The 17,140-nt window shown below is 33.7% G+C and overlaps 3 protein-coding genes across 3 annotated transcripts; 1 reads left to right on the plus strand and 2 right to left on the minus strand.

Moving 5' to 3' along the window:
- The first annotated feature begins 576 nt into the window (after positions 1-576).
- LOC120268656 (zinc finger protein 3-like) lies at positions 577-1,203 on the plus strand. Its single transcript, XM_039275962.1, has one exon. It carries the CDS (start codon positions 577-579, stop codon positions 1,201-1,203), a length of 627 nt encoding a protein of 208 aa, XP_039131896.1.
- Positions 1,204-3,397: 2,194 nt separating this feature from the next.
- On the minus strand, positions 3,398-7,249 carry LOC120269268 (class V chitinase-like). The gene is made up of 3 exons (XM_039276599.1): positions 6,871-7,249; positions 5,884-6,597; positions 3,398-3,579 (listed from the first exon to the last, which is right to left on the minus strand). Exons 1-3 carry the CDS (start codon positions 7,247-7,249, stop codon positions 3,560-3,562), a joined length of 1,113 nt encoding a protein of 370 aa, XP_039132533.1. The 3' UTR covers positions 3,398-3,559.
- Positions 7,250-9,132: 1,883 nt separating this feature from the next.
- Positions 9,133-16,940, minus strand: LOC120269378 (class V chitinase-like). The gene is made up of 3 exons (XM_039276717.1): positions 16,478-16,940; positions 11,115-11,819; positions 9,133-9,191 (listed from the first exon to the last, which is right to left on the minus strand). The coding sequence occupies exons 1-3, from the start codon at positions 16,926-16,928 to the stop codon at positions 9,172-9,174; spliced, it is 1,176 nt and encodes a 391-aa protein (XP_039132651.1). The 5' UTR covers positions 16,929-16,940; the 3' UTR covers positions 9,133-9,171.
- Between the last annotated feature and the right edge of the window lie 200 nt (positions 16,941-17,140).

Genomic DNA, 17,140 nt, shown 5'->3' on the forward strand with positions numbered 1-17,140 from the left:
GACACATTGAAAATATGTATTAATTGAATGAAAAATTAAGATATAATATAACACACCATTATAGTCTCAAAATGGTGATTTTCTTAATGACACTCTTTGATCCAAATAAAAAAATATATATTGTAAATCAAAATATAATAACAATACAAATAACCAAAGTCTCAAAATAGAATAATTTCTTTTACAATATATACAATTTTATTATTTATGTAAAAGAATCAAACCTACTACTTATATCCTATATAACATTAAATAACAAATCTTAATACATGGAAGTACATGGTGTCATATTTAAACTCCTGATTATAGTACTTCCTCTCCAACAAGGAAACTCAATTACCCATAAAAGCCAACAAAGGATCATCAAGGCAAAAGAAAAGTTAGGGTTAATAGCTGTTTATTTCTAGGGTTAATTTCCCAAACAAGACACACAACTTGTTTATTTGACAGAGAAGAGAAGTAATTCCATACTTCTACTTCTCTTCCCTTCTTCTTCTTCTTCTCCTTCTTCCTTTCTTTTTATATCACTGCAAAACACCACCCCCAAAACCCTAAAAATTTCAACAAGCTCAAACCATGGAGAAGAATATTATTATTCAAGAAGGAGTTGATGATCAAGAAGGAAAGGAAAACCATTCATTGGATTTAAGCCTATCACTGTTGAGCTCTACTACGAGTTTTGAGTCTGTTCGACAATCGAAGGAGACCGAACAACGTGTGTTCTCATGCAACTATTGTCATCGGCAATTCTATAGTTCACAAGCTCTTGGAGGACATCAAAATGCACATAAGAGAGAGCGAACACTTGCTAAACGTGTCGACCGGGCTCATGATCTCTTGACACATGATGATGAATATTATTCCATGCAGAGCCATGCAACAAGGAGTACTGTTGGCAGTAGTGGTTCTAGGGTTCTTGGAATTCATGCTCACTCAATGATACATAAGCCTTATAATGTTACTGATTTGTTTTATCGACGACACGGTTGGATGGCTGTTGGTCGACCGGCGGAGATTGGCCGGAGACCTTTGAATCTTGAATCAATTTCTTTTAAGATGGCCGGAGTTAGGTTTGATCAACCGGTGTCTGCTGGAGTTTTGCCGTGGTCTGGTGGTGGTGATGGTGGTGGTGCTAGTGGTGGTGAGATATCCGGTGTTCGTCTTGAGGATTCTCAGAAGATAGACTTGACTCTCAAGCTCTAGTTGGTTTCTTTGTGGCTCTTGCTCTCTTGATTAATTCTTTATATAAATATATATTATTAGAGTTTGAGGTTCTTAATTTCTTGTTTTAAGTTGATTAAGCATGAGAGTTTTCTTCTTTAAATTGAGAATTTAATTACTTTGTGGTATATATCTTGTTTGAAGTTATTCTTAATTAGTTACTTTCTCTTTATTATATATATATATATATATATATGATTTATAAGTTTTTTGTGTTCATTAAGTATGAGAATTTTGTGCTTTAACTGAGAATATATTTAATTACTTTGTGGTATATATATATGATGCTTGGAGTTATTTTTTGTTCTCTCCTGATCATACCTATGCATATAATTGAGAATTTTCTATTTCATATATGTATGTATGTATATATATATATATATATATATATGAAAACATGTTACGTTACACACTCATGTTTGACCTCTGTAATTAACTTTGAACTTTGTGTAGTTCCGTCAGGGTTGAAAGTTCAACTTGTTGAATGGATTTACATAATTTTCATGGAATCAAAGAGAAATATTGATAATGACAACATGTTCATTGTATGTTACAATAAATCATTAGTGGGCGGTGTCAATAGGTTTAGCTTAAGTTGTACTAATTATTGGCATCTTAAATATATATAACATTTGTTTTTATTAATTGGAGAGGAGACTGACTTTATTAGATATATATATATCATTGAGTTAATTATCAGTGGACATCATCACTTCAACTAAACAAATTTACTTTTCCACATAAAACTTAGACAAAATGAATTGAATATTAAAACACTCCATTTTGTCTTTCCTTTTGTTTTCAATTACCTTTTCATAAATAGTTTTTTATTTCAATTGACTTGAAAAATGTGCGTTTCTAGATTTGATACTTTCGAGCTATGAAAGCCCTCACATTAACTATACATTCAATTAATTTACTTTGGGTAGCTTTATACACATCATGCAATCTCCATCCTTTGAACTTGAAACTATATTATATGAAGATATCAATATAATTTATTATTTTATTATCCATCAATAGACATAAAAAAAAAATCAATTTTCATGACCAAATCATAGTCCTTTGGTTTTTAATAGAAGAACTTAAAATGAAAAAAAAAAAATCATGTAACAAATCCTAAATAGTTGAAATTAATGGCTTTTATTGTTGTTATTAATTACCGTCGTTTGCTTCATGACCAAATCATTCTTCCATGAACTCACTCAATGTTCTTTGTCTTTTAGAATTAGATTATATTAATTGATTAGAGAGGCATGAGTTATACATCACAAAACATCTCAACCACACATTAATTTGTTGAAAATATCCTTAAATCTCTGGATAATAATAATAATAATAATAATAATAATAATAATAATAATAATAATAATAATAACAACAACAACAAATCCATTGAACTCAAATTGAAAGAAATGGATGTGAGTGGATCATGGTGCATTGAATTCAGTCTTAGGCCATAAAAAAGATATATAATTAAGAACAAGTGGCAAAATGAACAAAACTTTGCTAAGCTTTTGAATTAATGTATGTTCAACCAATTGGCATGCATTAAGCCATTGACTAACTTGGAATTTAAATGTGATTGGATGTATATATAGAAGCCAAGAAAACATCAAGCTCTTCAAAATATCAAACATTGGTTACATGTTATGTCTGGCTGAGATTATTTACTTGTCTTTGTTTGTCAATCAGGAGGACAAGAGTACATGCAAGATTTTAAATTTATTTAAAATTGCTAAATAATTAATATTACATTATGAGCTTGGATTGAATTTGTCTCAAAATTATGAAGTTCTGGATGATAAAAAAATGATATAGTACATGTACATTACACATCACACACGAAAGAACATAGGTCCTCAAAATAAATTTTATATATATATATATATATATAGCTTGAAAAGGAATTGACTGTATAAAATACTTCAAATTAATTGAATTATTTAAACCAAATTTGAAGAATATATGCAAGCATGTGGAAACTTGAATTAGCTTTGTTTGTTATACTAAGTTACAATTAAGTCGAACTCAATATCTTATATTTATATTTGTTTTTACTGGCTTGCTCTTTTTCTTTCCTTTTCTTTTCTTTATTATTTATTTATTTATTGTCTTCAAACTAATCAAAATTCAAGATAACAACAAATTTTATTTATGTTGTTATAATAAAAGGGGAAGAAGGTCTCCTTATTTATTTCTTTAATAGCAGATATTACAAAGCAGAAGATGAACAGAGTCACCATACATAATATTTATAACTATATATATATATATTTGTATATATATAATTAGAGATGTTTTGATCAGTTCATTCATCTTTGCCTTAAGGTGCAAATCAACCCAATGTTGTTGAAGCTGCAAAAAGAAAGTAAATAGGTCATGCATTTGTAATCAGAAAACTCAGTGTATCTACTATTAATTTTAAAAAAACAAAAAGGTTAAATCCATTTAACATCTAAAGCGAATGTTTTATTATTGTTTTTTAAATTGCTTGTATAGCTCTATAAAAACATATAATTGATAATGCACTCATGCAAATGTTATATTTACTTATAAATCTTTATAAAATATGTTTTTTTAATACCAACATTTTATAATAAAATTCTGTATTACCCACTTCAAATAAATAAATAAATGAATAACATTTAAAAAAACTTAAAAATAAAGTTACCAAGATGGACACAGAAAAAAAAATTTGTTTGATCCGGTCAGATTAGTTTCGGTTTGAGCAGTATAATTTCCAAACAAATTAACTAATCATGTATGAGGTTAAATAGTTTTTAACCTAAATTAAATTAGACTTGTTATAAAACACAGATCATTGGCTTGAGGTGCTGTATATTTGTTATAATATTTTAAAAAAATAAAAAAATAATAAAAACAAAACAAAAAAAATCCTCTGCTTATGTTAAATTTTGAATAGATCAATTATAAATTTTTAAGTATTTTTGAATAAAGTTTAAAAAATTATGATTATAATAGTTTTATAAAATACTATATAAGAATAATATTATCTTATTATATATATATATACTTAATTCTTTGGTTTTGGTTTATTCAGCTTTTAATTAACAACCGTTATATATTGAACCAAACCTCAATCCAGTTAGTTTCCAACAGTGCATGAAGACAACTCTTCATGACTAAGATCTAACCCAGCATTAACATGTGTGAGCTTTGAATGAAACTCAAAGCATCCCAAGTCTATGTTTGACCAAACATTTGTTAACAAAACCAACGGCTCAAGAGCTTCCCCAAAGCTTTTTTTACCAAAACAACCTTTACTTTACAGTAATATACATACCCGTAGCTATATATCACACCTTAAAATTATACATACTAGCAAAGTTCTACCTTAACTTCTTATATGATGTATATATATATACACTTAGGGGGCGTTTGGTTGGATGTAATTCTAAATGCAGTGGATTTCTAATTACAATGTAATTAGAAATCCTTGGTTTTCAAAATACAGTGCAGTCAAATCTTGTGTTTGGTTAGATGTAACTGAAATTACTGTATTATAAAATTTTATGTTTGTTTGAAAGGATTTGTAAATCTGTAATTGGAAAATGCATGTGTATATGTGTGTATATATGCATATATGTATATATGTATATGAGTATATATATGTATAAATATACATATATATATATATATGTGTGTGTGTATATATACATATATGTATATGAGTATATATATGTATAAATATACATATATATATATGTGTATATATACATATATGTATATGAGTATATGTATTTGTATAAGTACATGTATATGTATATATATATATATGTATATACATATATGTATATAAATATATATCGGTATAAGTACATGTATATATATATATATATATATATATGTATATACATATACATATATAAGTATATATATAGTCAGATGTATAGACATGTATATGTCATACATATATGTATACAAGTATATATATATATATGTATAGGTATATGGCATACATGACATATATATGCATATACACATATAGGATATATAGTATGTGTAAAAATATGTTTATGAGAATATATATATATATATATATGTATGCAAAGTGTAGCTATGTATATGAACTATATATGTATATATATATCTCTGATAACTATATGTATATATACATATATGTATATGAGATAGTATATGATATGTGTAAAAAGTGACTCGTGATATGTTTATATAAATATATAAATGCATATGTATGTGTAGTATGTATGTATGTACAAATGTATTTATATATATACATCTGGCTTTTAATCTCAGGATTTTGGCTTTACGACCACCAAACAGAAACCAAATACAGCCAAAATTTATCGTTACGATGTAATCCTGAATTACATCGTGATTATAAATACACTCAAACAAACAACGACTCATAAAGAAAGATTTTGCTATACATGAAACTAACACACCCAAATAAACACACCCTTAATTGGAAACTATGACTGAGACTCATACTTTTACTGTTTTACAGGGGACAAAAAGAATATCTTTAAACTATTTGAATATTTTATATAGATTTTCTTTTATATTTTAAATCACAATCATTAGTAAGCTATATATATATACAAGTTATAAGAGTTAATGTAAAATATAGAGTATACGTGATCGAATGCATGATGAGAAAAATAGAAAATTACGTACCTTTCTGAGATAAAGACCAGTTGTAATCTCCACCAACTGACCATGCAAAGTAACCCTTCAGACCCTTATTCTTAACATAAGAAACCTTAGCACTCACAGCATCCACATCATCATACCCTATCCAAGTCTTCCCAGAGTAACAATAATTCACTACATAAGTGCTATTATACACTGTTGTTGCACCACTACTCCCAATAAAACTCTTAATGTAATTGAAACTTATAGACCCATCATCAGCATCAATGCCAACACCAGTAGCAGTAGCCACTCCATTTGCAGGTGCACCCAAACCATGATTAGCTGGATCATTGAGCTGCCATGCATATCCATAGAATGGCAAACCAAGAACCATTTTGTTTGCCGGCATGCCGGCGGTTATCCATGCAGTGATTCCGGAGCTGCCACTGATGCCACCTGAAGGATCATTTAACGCTGCGTGTGCGCTTGTAACTTTGGGAGTATATGTTGGAGCGTAGAAGTCATAAGCCATGATGTTAAGAAAATCTATGTTGGTATTAATGCAGGAAACAGGGTATGATGGAGAGTTTAAATTAGGGGTGGCGCTGACGGCGGCGGTGATGAGAAGAGCTGACTTGCCGGAGCTTTGGGCTTCTTTAGTAATGGCGGCACGCAACTCTGATATGAGAGTGCAGAAGTTTTTCATGTCCGTTGTTGTTGCAGGATACTCCCAGTCCATATCAACCCCGGAGTAACCTGATAATATAAATATTATATTAGATATAATATTTTTATTATTTGCTTGAACTAAAGGTTAGAAGCATTTTTATAGTAATATATACAAATTCTCTAAGAATACAAGAAAGTAAAATAAACTAAAAGACTAGAAAAGCAAAAGTTTTATGTGATCCAAATTATCAAGAAACTGGATATCTAGCTCCAACTCCTTAATTCTTCATGCATCATGTTATCATGATATTATAAGATAAGATATAAACTGCAAAGAAATATATAATATTTGAACTTAACCATTATTTCTTGCAGTAGAGATGGTGGAATTGATAAAGGATGCCCTGGAGGAGGATTGGCTGGCCATGGAGGAGAAGGTCGAGGGGTTGGCACTGCCACCGCCGATGGAGAGAAGGGTGATGATGGAGGGGTTGGATTTACGGACGGTGGAGGTGAAGGAGGAGCAGGAGGAGGAGATGGAGATTTGAAAGTTGGTGGGGCTGAGAGTGGCAAAGGCACAAAAGAGGTGAGTGAAGAGTGTGGCATTTATGGAGGTGGCCGGGAATTCGCTTTCCGGGAACCAGTAGGCACCTTTCACTTTGGTTTGAGCTGTGGAGAGATGAAAGGTGGTGGTGGTGAGGAGAAGAAGCATTATTAGGGTTAGGGTTTGTGTGGCCATTTTAGCTTAATTTGCTTGTTATCATTGGAAGTGTGTATATGATAATTTATAAGGTTTTGACATAAGGTTAAGTTCATAAAAGAAATGGTTAAGCTTAATAAATGAAAGTTGATGAATGGTACCAAAAAAATATGGTTGAATACGGAAGTGTTCTGGTTTAGATTGGTTTGAAAATTTGGGTTTCATTATAAGCACTTCAAAGCCACAAAATATATGCATACATATATATATTATATATGTATGGAGGAGAAGAAAGAAGAAATCCCAAGAAACGTGTTCTTTGAAAGGTTTTTTCTTTTAAAGTTATTTTTATTGTATTGTGTTATATTATATCTTCAAACATTTTATATGTGGACTAATGTTAGGATAAATGAACGAGTTTTACTTTGATTGTTCTTTTTTTTTTTTTCCAACATCTTAGACTTCATGAATAAGCCTTTGTTTAATTGACATGCAGAAATCCAAGTCATCCTATCATTTGAAGGCATTGGATAACATTCAGGAAAGAGAAAAAGACAGGCAAATGTATAAGGAAATAAAAATTATATATACATTTTTATTTTTAATAGAGTTATTTTTTTATAATTTATTTAATTAATTAATTAAATTTATTTTTTCTCGTGTTGGCATGAGTTTTGTCCTTGTTTTAATTGATTGGTACTTAGTGATTTATCCATTTTATTCAAAATAATAATAATACTTAATACAGTACTTGGGGGTATTAGGCTCAAAATTCTTTTTATTCTCTTTTTTATCATATCCATGCTTATAATTCTCATTTATATATACACACACATGTATATCCGATTTTTGTGTACTTTTATCATGGTTGAAGTTCCAATTAATTTGTTGATGGATTAACAAATTTTTCATAGAATCAAAGAAACATGGTGCATGCATGCCCACTACTCATTAATTGGATGCCATATTAGGGCTTTTTGAATAGATTAATGGTAAAATACCCTAGTTGGTCCCTCTATTTTTCTCTCTCTCATTCCCCTACTAAAAACGCTCCCGATCTAGTCCTCTATTTTTCGACGCTACCACTTAATTGTAACGTTTCGATACCCGGGTCCCTCTACTTTTATAAATACGTTTCACCAATTCCCTCTGAGAGCATACATTTTAAAAGTAGAGGGACCTGCGAATATTTTATAAACTAAAACTGAGCACATTTTCAAAAGTAGAGGGACTAGTGGGAAGCATTTCTGAGTAGAGGGACCAAAAGAGAAGAGAGAGAAAAGTACATGGACTATATTGGTGATTATACCTAGATTAATACATATAAAATGGATCATTAGTGGGTGTGATTAGGCTTACCTAATTATTGGCATCCATCTTAACTCTAAAAGACATATTTTCGTTACTCCAAATGGAGATTAATTACTTTATAAGATGTAGATACATATATAATTGAGTTTTAAATCATGTTATCACTAACAGCTAAACAAATTACCCATCAAACAATCGAATAAAATATAATAAATTCAAAAATTACATTCCATATAATATATTTTCCTAAAATATAATTCACAATAATTGAATAATTTTAAACCAAGTTAATTTGAACAATGCCACCATTAACTTTCACTTATTAAACAATCAAACAATCAAATTAAATTCAAGTTCAAACAGAGCTGAAAATTTTTTTTTTTCTTAATATTTTCTTATAAGAAAACATAGATAATTTTGGATGATTAGCTTTGGCTGGGCATATTATTTATTCATTAAATAACAACAAAAAAAAACAAAAGTCTGCTTATTTAATTACTTAATTATTTCACAGCAGAAATAATAGTGAAGAAAACATGAAACAGATTTCATGTTGATTACATCATAGAAAATATTTATAAAGTTATATTATTAATCTAGAGGTTAATTTTGTGATCATTCATCTCTGGACCTCTGGCTCAACATCCAAGTCAACCCATTGTTGTTGAAGCTGCAAAAGAAACAGGTCATGCATTTGTAGTTAGCAAACTCAGTTTTTCTATTATTCAGTAAATTAATAAAAATTACGTTAAAGATTTTTTTAAACATGTACTACAAGATACGATTTTTTTTTAATTCATAAAATATATATACCACTCATTGTATTAAACTAGTCATACTATGTGCTTGCGCCAACACTGGGCACCGACTTCAAGTGTTCGACCTAATATGTGGCACAACTCATGCCGCACCACTTTAATGTACAACTGCAAATACAAATATTTTTTATTTTCATTCAAATTATATTTATTTATATATCTTTATAAAATATTTTATTTGTTTATATACCGTAGCACTTCAAGTGGACATAGAATATTAAAAAACTAAACCTTATTTTTAAAAGTATCTAATAAATTCTTAAAATTTTTTTACTTATTTATCAATCTAAAATATTATTTATTAAATTATTTTTAACTATTAACAAATTTTCATATTTACCTTTTTCATTTCAATTTTCTCTTTTGCCCCCTTCTCGTTTAAGCTCCACTTGCGAGTCCGAGATTATCTTTTCTATATTTGTAGGTCGCCTTATACAATGACTGAGGAAGAAGAATTTGGTGGACTTTGAGGTGTGTAGAAATACTATTTTTTAGAAATTTAACATCTTTTAAAAAAAATGAATGAAATAAGAACCCACTTGCACTTTTCTATGTCTAACTATTAATATAAAGGCCCATCATATGTTTGAATAAATAAATATAATAATATAATATAAATAAGAATATATATATTAGAGGGTCCACTTGCATTTTTTTTATATCTGACTTTTTGATTTATTATTTATACTATATAAACATATGTACATTCTTCTCTTTATCTGATGTGAGACTAAAACTTTCATATATACTACAATTAACATATTTATCATAGGAATAACATTTAAAGGAGGCGTACATAGTACAAAAAAACGTTTGAAAAAACTAAGAATCAAAAACAATAACAAAAGTCAATAAAAAAATTGAGAATGAATAAATAAATAAAATGGCGCTCATGGGAGCCATTTTCTCAAAAATAAACCATTACGTTTCAAACGGTGCATGAAACAAGTCTGAATGACTTGGCGTCATGACTTTGAAGATGTAAGGTAGCATGTTGGTAAGTGTCAATTTTGAAACTTAAATTGCACGTTGTCGGCTTGTTAACCCCGATTCTTTGTTTGACGAAAGAATTGATGGTTTGGACAACAGACAATTCCTAATTGCTTCCTATTTTTTTCTCAAAACTTTTTATTGAAATAAGTCCTCCTTTAGATGTGTGTTATAATTATTTTTTATAAAATAATCAAGTCATTTAATTTTATTAGGATTATATATAGACGTATAGTTAATTCAATACAGTAGGGGCCTTATCTTATGTAAGTTGAGGGTTAAATCCATCACCTCGGTAAAAACATAGTGTTCTTATCCTATGTAAGTTGAGGGTGAGATCCTCCATCACCTCAATAAAAATATGAACACAAAAGACCTAATGACAGTAGACTAACAAATCATCGGGATGTATATATATACCTTCAAATTATACATGCTCTTGTGAAGTTGTTCATCTAATATTATATATAGACAACATGTTTTCTGGGGTGGGGGCGTCTCTAAATATGTCCCCAGAAAACACATCTAGGGGCGTCCCCACAGCAATCGTTAGATCACCCATCTAACGGTTATTGTTTCATTACTAACCCTGGAGCCGGGGTTAGTGATGCTATAGCCCTACCTTTGGGGTTATATTTATAATAAAATAATAACCGTTAGATGATGATCTAATAGTTATGGTGAGATATCACTAAACTTTTAAATTTAAAAACATTACTAAATTACCAGTCCTCATATATATATATATATATATAATGCGCAATGCTTGTTGAGAAAATAATTACCTTTCTGAGAAAGCAACCAGTTATCATCTTTATCAACAGACCATGCAAAGTAGCCCCGGAGACCATTCTCCTTAACATAAGAAACCTTAGCACCCACAGCTTCCACATCATCATACCCTATCCAAATCCTCCCTGAGTAACAATAGCTCACCACCACCTCACTGTCATACACTGTTTCTGCACCACTACTCTCAATAAAACTTTTAATGTTCTTGAAGCTTATAGCACCACTACTATCAATGCCATCACCGGTAGCCACTCCAGTTGCAGGTGCACCCAAACCATGATTAGCTTCATCACTGTGCTCCCATGCATATCCATAGAATGGCAAACCAAAAACCATTTTGTTCACCGGCAAGCCAGCATTTATCCATGCAGTGACTCCGGAGCTACCACTGATGCCGCCTGAGGTGTCTTTCAACGCTGCGTGTGCGCTTGTAACTTGGGGAGTATATGTTGGAGCGTAGAAGTCATAAGCCATGATGTTAACAAAATCCATGCCGGCATTAATGGAGGAAACAGGGTATGATGGAGAGTTTAATGTAGGGGTGGCACTGACAGCAGCAGTGAGGAGAAGAGCTGACTCTCCAGAGGTTTGGGCTTCTTCGTTAATGGCGGTACGCCATTCATTTATGAGAGTGGCAAGGTTTGTCATGTCCGTTGGTGTTTCAGGGTACTCCCAATCAAGATCAAGTCCAGAGAAACCTGATATACATATATATATATTGTTGAATAGTCAAAGCTGACGTGGAAATTGACCGTTGGGAAGCTGCATGTGATTAAATAACCCAGTCAAATGACTGAGTCTTTGATTGTTATCTAGTTCCAATAATTTAGCATGTAAGTTAGTGGCTACTGATTGGCTATAAATACACTTTGATCTTAGTGTAACCAATCAAGACATTGCATGTATTCACTTGTCTGCTCTTTGCATTGAATAAAGTGTCTTCCTTTTGTTCTCATTCTACTATTTGTCCACATAAAAATCCAACAAAGTGGTATTAGAGCTGAGGTTAAGAGTGCAAGGGTCTTATGGCGAATAACAACAACTCAATGAGTCTCTCCCAACCCTCTTTACCAGTATTCAAAGGAGAGAATTATGAATACTGGAGTGTGAAGATGCGCACCTTATTCAAGTCTCAAGAATTGTGGGACTTGGTTGATGTTGGTTACTCAGACAAAGAAGAAGAAGCCAAAGTAAGGGAGAACCGTAAACGTGACTCCAAGGCGCTGTTTTTCATCCAGCAAGCTGTGCATGAAACCATATTTTCAAGGATTGCAGCAGCTACAACTTCAAGAGAAGCATGGCTGATCCTTCAAACAGAGTTTCAAGGATCGTCCAGGGTAGTTGCTGTGAAGCTTCAGACGCTTCGCAGTGAATTTGAGACCTTGTAAATGAAGACTGGAGAGGCTGTGCAAGAATACATCTCCAGGGTTACTAATATAATCAATCAGATGAGGGTGTTCGGTGACCAGATTTCTAACCAGACTATAGTGGCTAAAGTCTTAGAAGTCTTACACCGAAATTTGATCATGTTGTTGCTGCTATAGAAGAATCCAAAGATCTCTCACTCCTCACACTAGATGAGCTTAGTGGGTCTTTGCAGGCTCATGAAGCAAGGCTCAACAGATCAGCAGAGAAGACTGAAGAGAAGGCCTTTCAAGTAGAAGGAGAAGCATCAAATACCAAGAAAATTGAAGGAATTGCAAGCAGAGGTCGAGGCCGAGGAGCATTCCGAGGAAGGGGCCGTGGCAGAGGAAGAAGCAGAGGCCCAGAGTTAAAGCAACAACAACATCATGAAGCAAAGCATTATAAAAGCAATATTCAATGTCACAATTGTAGGAAGTTCGGGCATGTCAAAGCAGAATGCTGGTTCAAAGAAAAGGCTATAAATGTTGCAGAAGAGCAAGAGGTAAGCAACCTTTTCATGGCAACACAGGAATCATGTCAAGTTCCTTGCAGTGTTTGGCTTGTGGATAGCGGATGTTCGAATCACATGACTGGAGTAAAGGAATTCTTCAGAGATCTTGATGAGACACAAAAGGTAGTTGTGAGACTTGGAGACAACAAAGCAGTACAAGTTGAAGGAAAAGGCACGGTGATAATAAAGACAGCAGAAGGGCAAATGAAGACACTGAAGGAAGTGCAGTACGTCCCAAGTTTAGCCCATAATCTTCTTAGTGTTGGGCAGCTGATCTTAAGTGGCTACTCGCTTGTGTTTGATGAGGAGAAGTGCATAATAAAAGATCAACAAACAGGAGGTATGATAGCATGTATTCCTATGACAAAGAATTGCATGTTTCCTCTCGATTTGTCCAGCATGAAGAGTCATGGCTTGGTGGCTAAATGTGACAAAGACTCAGCAACATGGCATTTGAGATACGGGCATCTCAACATCCAAGGATTAAAAACCTTGAGTCAGAGACAAATGGTGCATGGACTCCCTCTTATCACTGATATCAGTCTTTGTGAAAGTTGTGTGTATGGGAAGCAGGCTAGGAGACCTTTCACATCTGGGCGAGCATGGAGAGCAACAAGGCCGCTGCAGCTCATTCATGCCGATCTCTGTGGGCCAATGAATACAGAATCATTAGGAGGTAATCGTTTCTTTCTATTATTTACTGATGACTTTAGTAGAATGAACTGGGTATACTTCCTCAAATTTAAGTCACAAGCCATTGAGAAGTTTAAGATCTTCAAAGCTCTGGTTGAGAAGCAAAAGGGGAGCTATATCAAGTGCTTAAGAACTGATAGAGGAGGTGAGTTCCTGTCAAAGGAATTCAGCAATTTCTGTGAAACAAATGGGATCCAAAGGGAGCTCACGGCGCCATACACACCTCAGCAAAACGGTGTAATTGAAAGGAAGAATCGCACAATTGTAGAGATGGCGAGGAGCTTACTGAAAGAAGGCAATCTCTCCAATCACTTCTGGGCAGAAGCAGTGTCAACATCAGCATATTTATTGAATATCTCTCCCACCAAGGCAGTGCATGGAATGACACCATTCGAAGCTTGGTCAGGTATGAAACCTAACATAAACCATCTACGCATATTTGGATGCATTGGTTATGCATTAACACCTTCACAGCAACATCAAAAGCTTGACTCAAAATCAAAAAAATGTATTTTTATTGGTTATAGTAATGAGTCTAAAGCTTACAAGCTCTATGATCCAAATACTTGTAAAGTCATTATTAGTAGAGATGTAATATTCAATGAAGATGCTAGATGGGTTTGGAATGAAGAGCAAGCTGAAGACTATGTGAAGATACCCTTGGAAGCAGCAGAGACAACACCTCAGGAGAGCACTTCAGATGAAGGACCTAAAGACAAAAGCTCATCACATCAAGATGTATCACAACAGCAGCCAACAGAAGTAGAAGCTTCAACTTCAACTGAGACACCCCATGGAATGAGGAGAAGAGTAAGATCATTGCGGGATATCTATGAAACATGCACGTTTGCACTCAATATTATTGATCCAGTGACATATGAAGAAGCAGCTCAACATTCAAATTGGCAATTTGCAATGAAGGAAGAGCTCTTGGCAATTGAGAAAAATAAAACCTGGAATCTTGTAGACTTACCACAAGGGAAACAAGCAATCGGGTTGAAATGGATATTGAAGACAAAAGTTGGTTCAGATGGAGCTGTACATAGGCATAAAGCTCGACTGGTGGCTAAGGGCTATTCTCAAAAATTCGGAGAAGACTTTGAGGAAACTTTTTCTCCAGTGGCTAGGTTTGAGACAGTGAGGGTCCTTCTTGCCTTAGCTGCTCAAATGAAGTGGCCAGTATATCAGTTGGACGTAAAATCTGCATTTTTAAATGGTGAATTATCAGAGGAAGTCTATGTCACCCAACCTGAAGGCTTCCAGCTTGAAGGAAAAGAAGACAAGGTGTATCGTCTTAACAAAGCATTGTATGGATTGAAGCAGGCACCCAGGGCCTGGTATAGCAAGATTGATCAGTATTTTATTCAACAAGGATTCACAAGGTGTGATTGTGAACCCACTCTTTACAACAAGAAGCAAGAAGAAGGTGGTTTGCTATTGGTTTGTCTTTATGTAGATGATATAATCTACATGGGGAACTCTCAATCACAAGTATACAACTTCAAACTGAAGATGATGCAAAATTTTGAAATGACGGACCTAGGAGTGTTGAAGTATTTTCTCGGTTTAGAAGTCCAGCAAGACGAGGAGGGGATCTTTCTTAGTCAAAGGTCTTATGCAGAGAAACTTCTCAAAAGATACAACATGCAGCACTGCAAGTCTATAACAACGCCAATGAATAATGGAGAGAAGCTACAGCTTTGTGATAACTCTGGCGAAGCCAATGCACAACAGTATAGAAGCTTGGTCGGTGGACTGATATATCTTACTCACACGCGACCAGATATATCATTCTCAGTCGGAATGATCTCAAGGTTCATGAATAGCCCAACCAAGATGCATCAAAGTGCAGCCAAACGAATACTGAGGTATATATCCGGCACCTTGACTCATGGGTTATATTATACACAGGTTTCTGACTTCAAACTGAGAGGCTTCACGGACAGCGACTGGGCCGGATCAGTTGATGACAGAAAAAGCACTTCAGGGAACATGTTTACTCTAGGATCGGCAGCAATCACTTGGAGTTCCAAAAAACAAGAAATAACAGCTCTTTCCACAGCCGAAGCAGAGTATATCTCAGCCACAGCTTCAGCTTGTCAAGCAGTATGGTTAAGGAGACTACTAGCAAGCTTGGATCAGAATCAGAAGGAGCCAACTGAGATCTATTGTGACAATAGATCAGCAATTGCACTCACAAAGAATCCTGTTCAGCATGGTCGTACAAAGCATATCGATATTCGATTTCATTTCATTCGAGACCTAGTGACAGATGGTTCTATTGTGTTAAAATTCTGCTCTACAGATGATCAAATCGCAGACATACTTACAAAAGGATTATCAGTTCAGAAGCATTCCTATTTCAGGATGAAGCTGGGAATGAGCAGCTTTGAACTAAGGGGTGGTGTTGAATAGTCAAAGCTGACGTGGAAATTGACCGTTGGGAAGCTGCATGTGATTAAATAACCCAGTCAAATGACTGAGTCTTTGATTGTTATCTAGTTCCAATAATTTAGCATGTAAGTTAGTGGCTACTGATTGGCTATAAATACACTTTGATCTTAGTGTAACCAATCAAGACATTGCATGTATTCACTTGTCTGCTCTTTGCATTGAATAAAGTGTCTTCCTTTTGTTCTCATTCTACTATTTGTCCACATAAAAATCCAACATATATAACATATATGAAATTTAGTATCATGATATAAGATAAAATTTGAAGTAGAAACAAGTGATCATATTTGAAACCATATGTTCTTGCAAGAGAGATTGATGAGTCAATGAAGGTTTTCCGGGAGGAGGATTGTCTCGCCATGGAGGATAAGATGGAGGACCTTGACTGGTTGCCACCGGCGATAGAGAGAAGGGTGATGATGGAGGGGTTGGATTGACGGACGGTGGAGGTGAAGGAGGAGCAGGAGGAGGGGATGGAGAGTTTATAGGTGGTGGAGTCGATATCGGCAAAGGCACAAAAGAGGTGAGTGAAGAGTGAGGAGTCTATGGAGGAGACTGGGAATTCGCTTTCCTGGAACCAGTAGGCACCTTTGATGTTGGTTTGAGCTGCTGTGGATAGATGAAGGGTGGTGGTGGTGGTGAGGAGAAGAAGTATTAGGGTTAGGGTCTGTCTGCCCATTTTGGTTTTTCCTTGTGCTTTGCTTCTTATAGCTTGGATGGAACTGATATATGTACATATATACATAATATATATATATATATATGTGTGTGTGTGAGAACGTGAGAAAGAGGGAGAGATTTTAATATTAAGAATCTTGGAGGGGTTATATGTCAATGGCTCAATATGTAACATTGATGACTTGGACCTCATCTTTAACTGACATTTGGAGCAAGACTGGACAGGAAGAGCAAAAACATTAAATGACTTGGACATTGATGAACATTTGGAGAAAAAAA

Source organism: Dioscorea cayenensis, chromosome 9, assembly GCF_009730915.1.
Source record: "Dioscorea cayenensis subsp. rotundata cultivar TDr96_F1 chromosome 9, TDr96_F1_v2_PseudoChromosome.rev07_lg8_w22 25.fasta, whole genome shotgun sequence".
NCBI classification, from domain to species: Eukaryota; Viridiplantae; Streptophyta; class Magnoliopsida; order Dioscoreales; family Dioscoreaceae; genus Dioscorea; species Dioscorea cayenensis.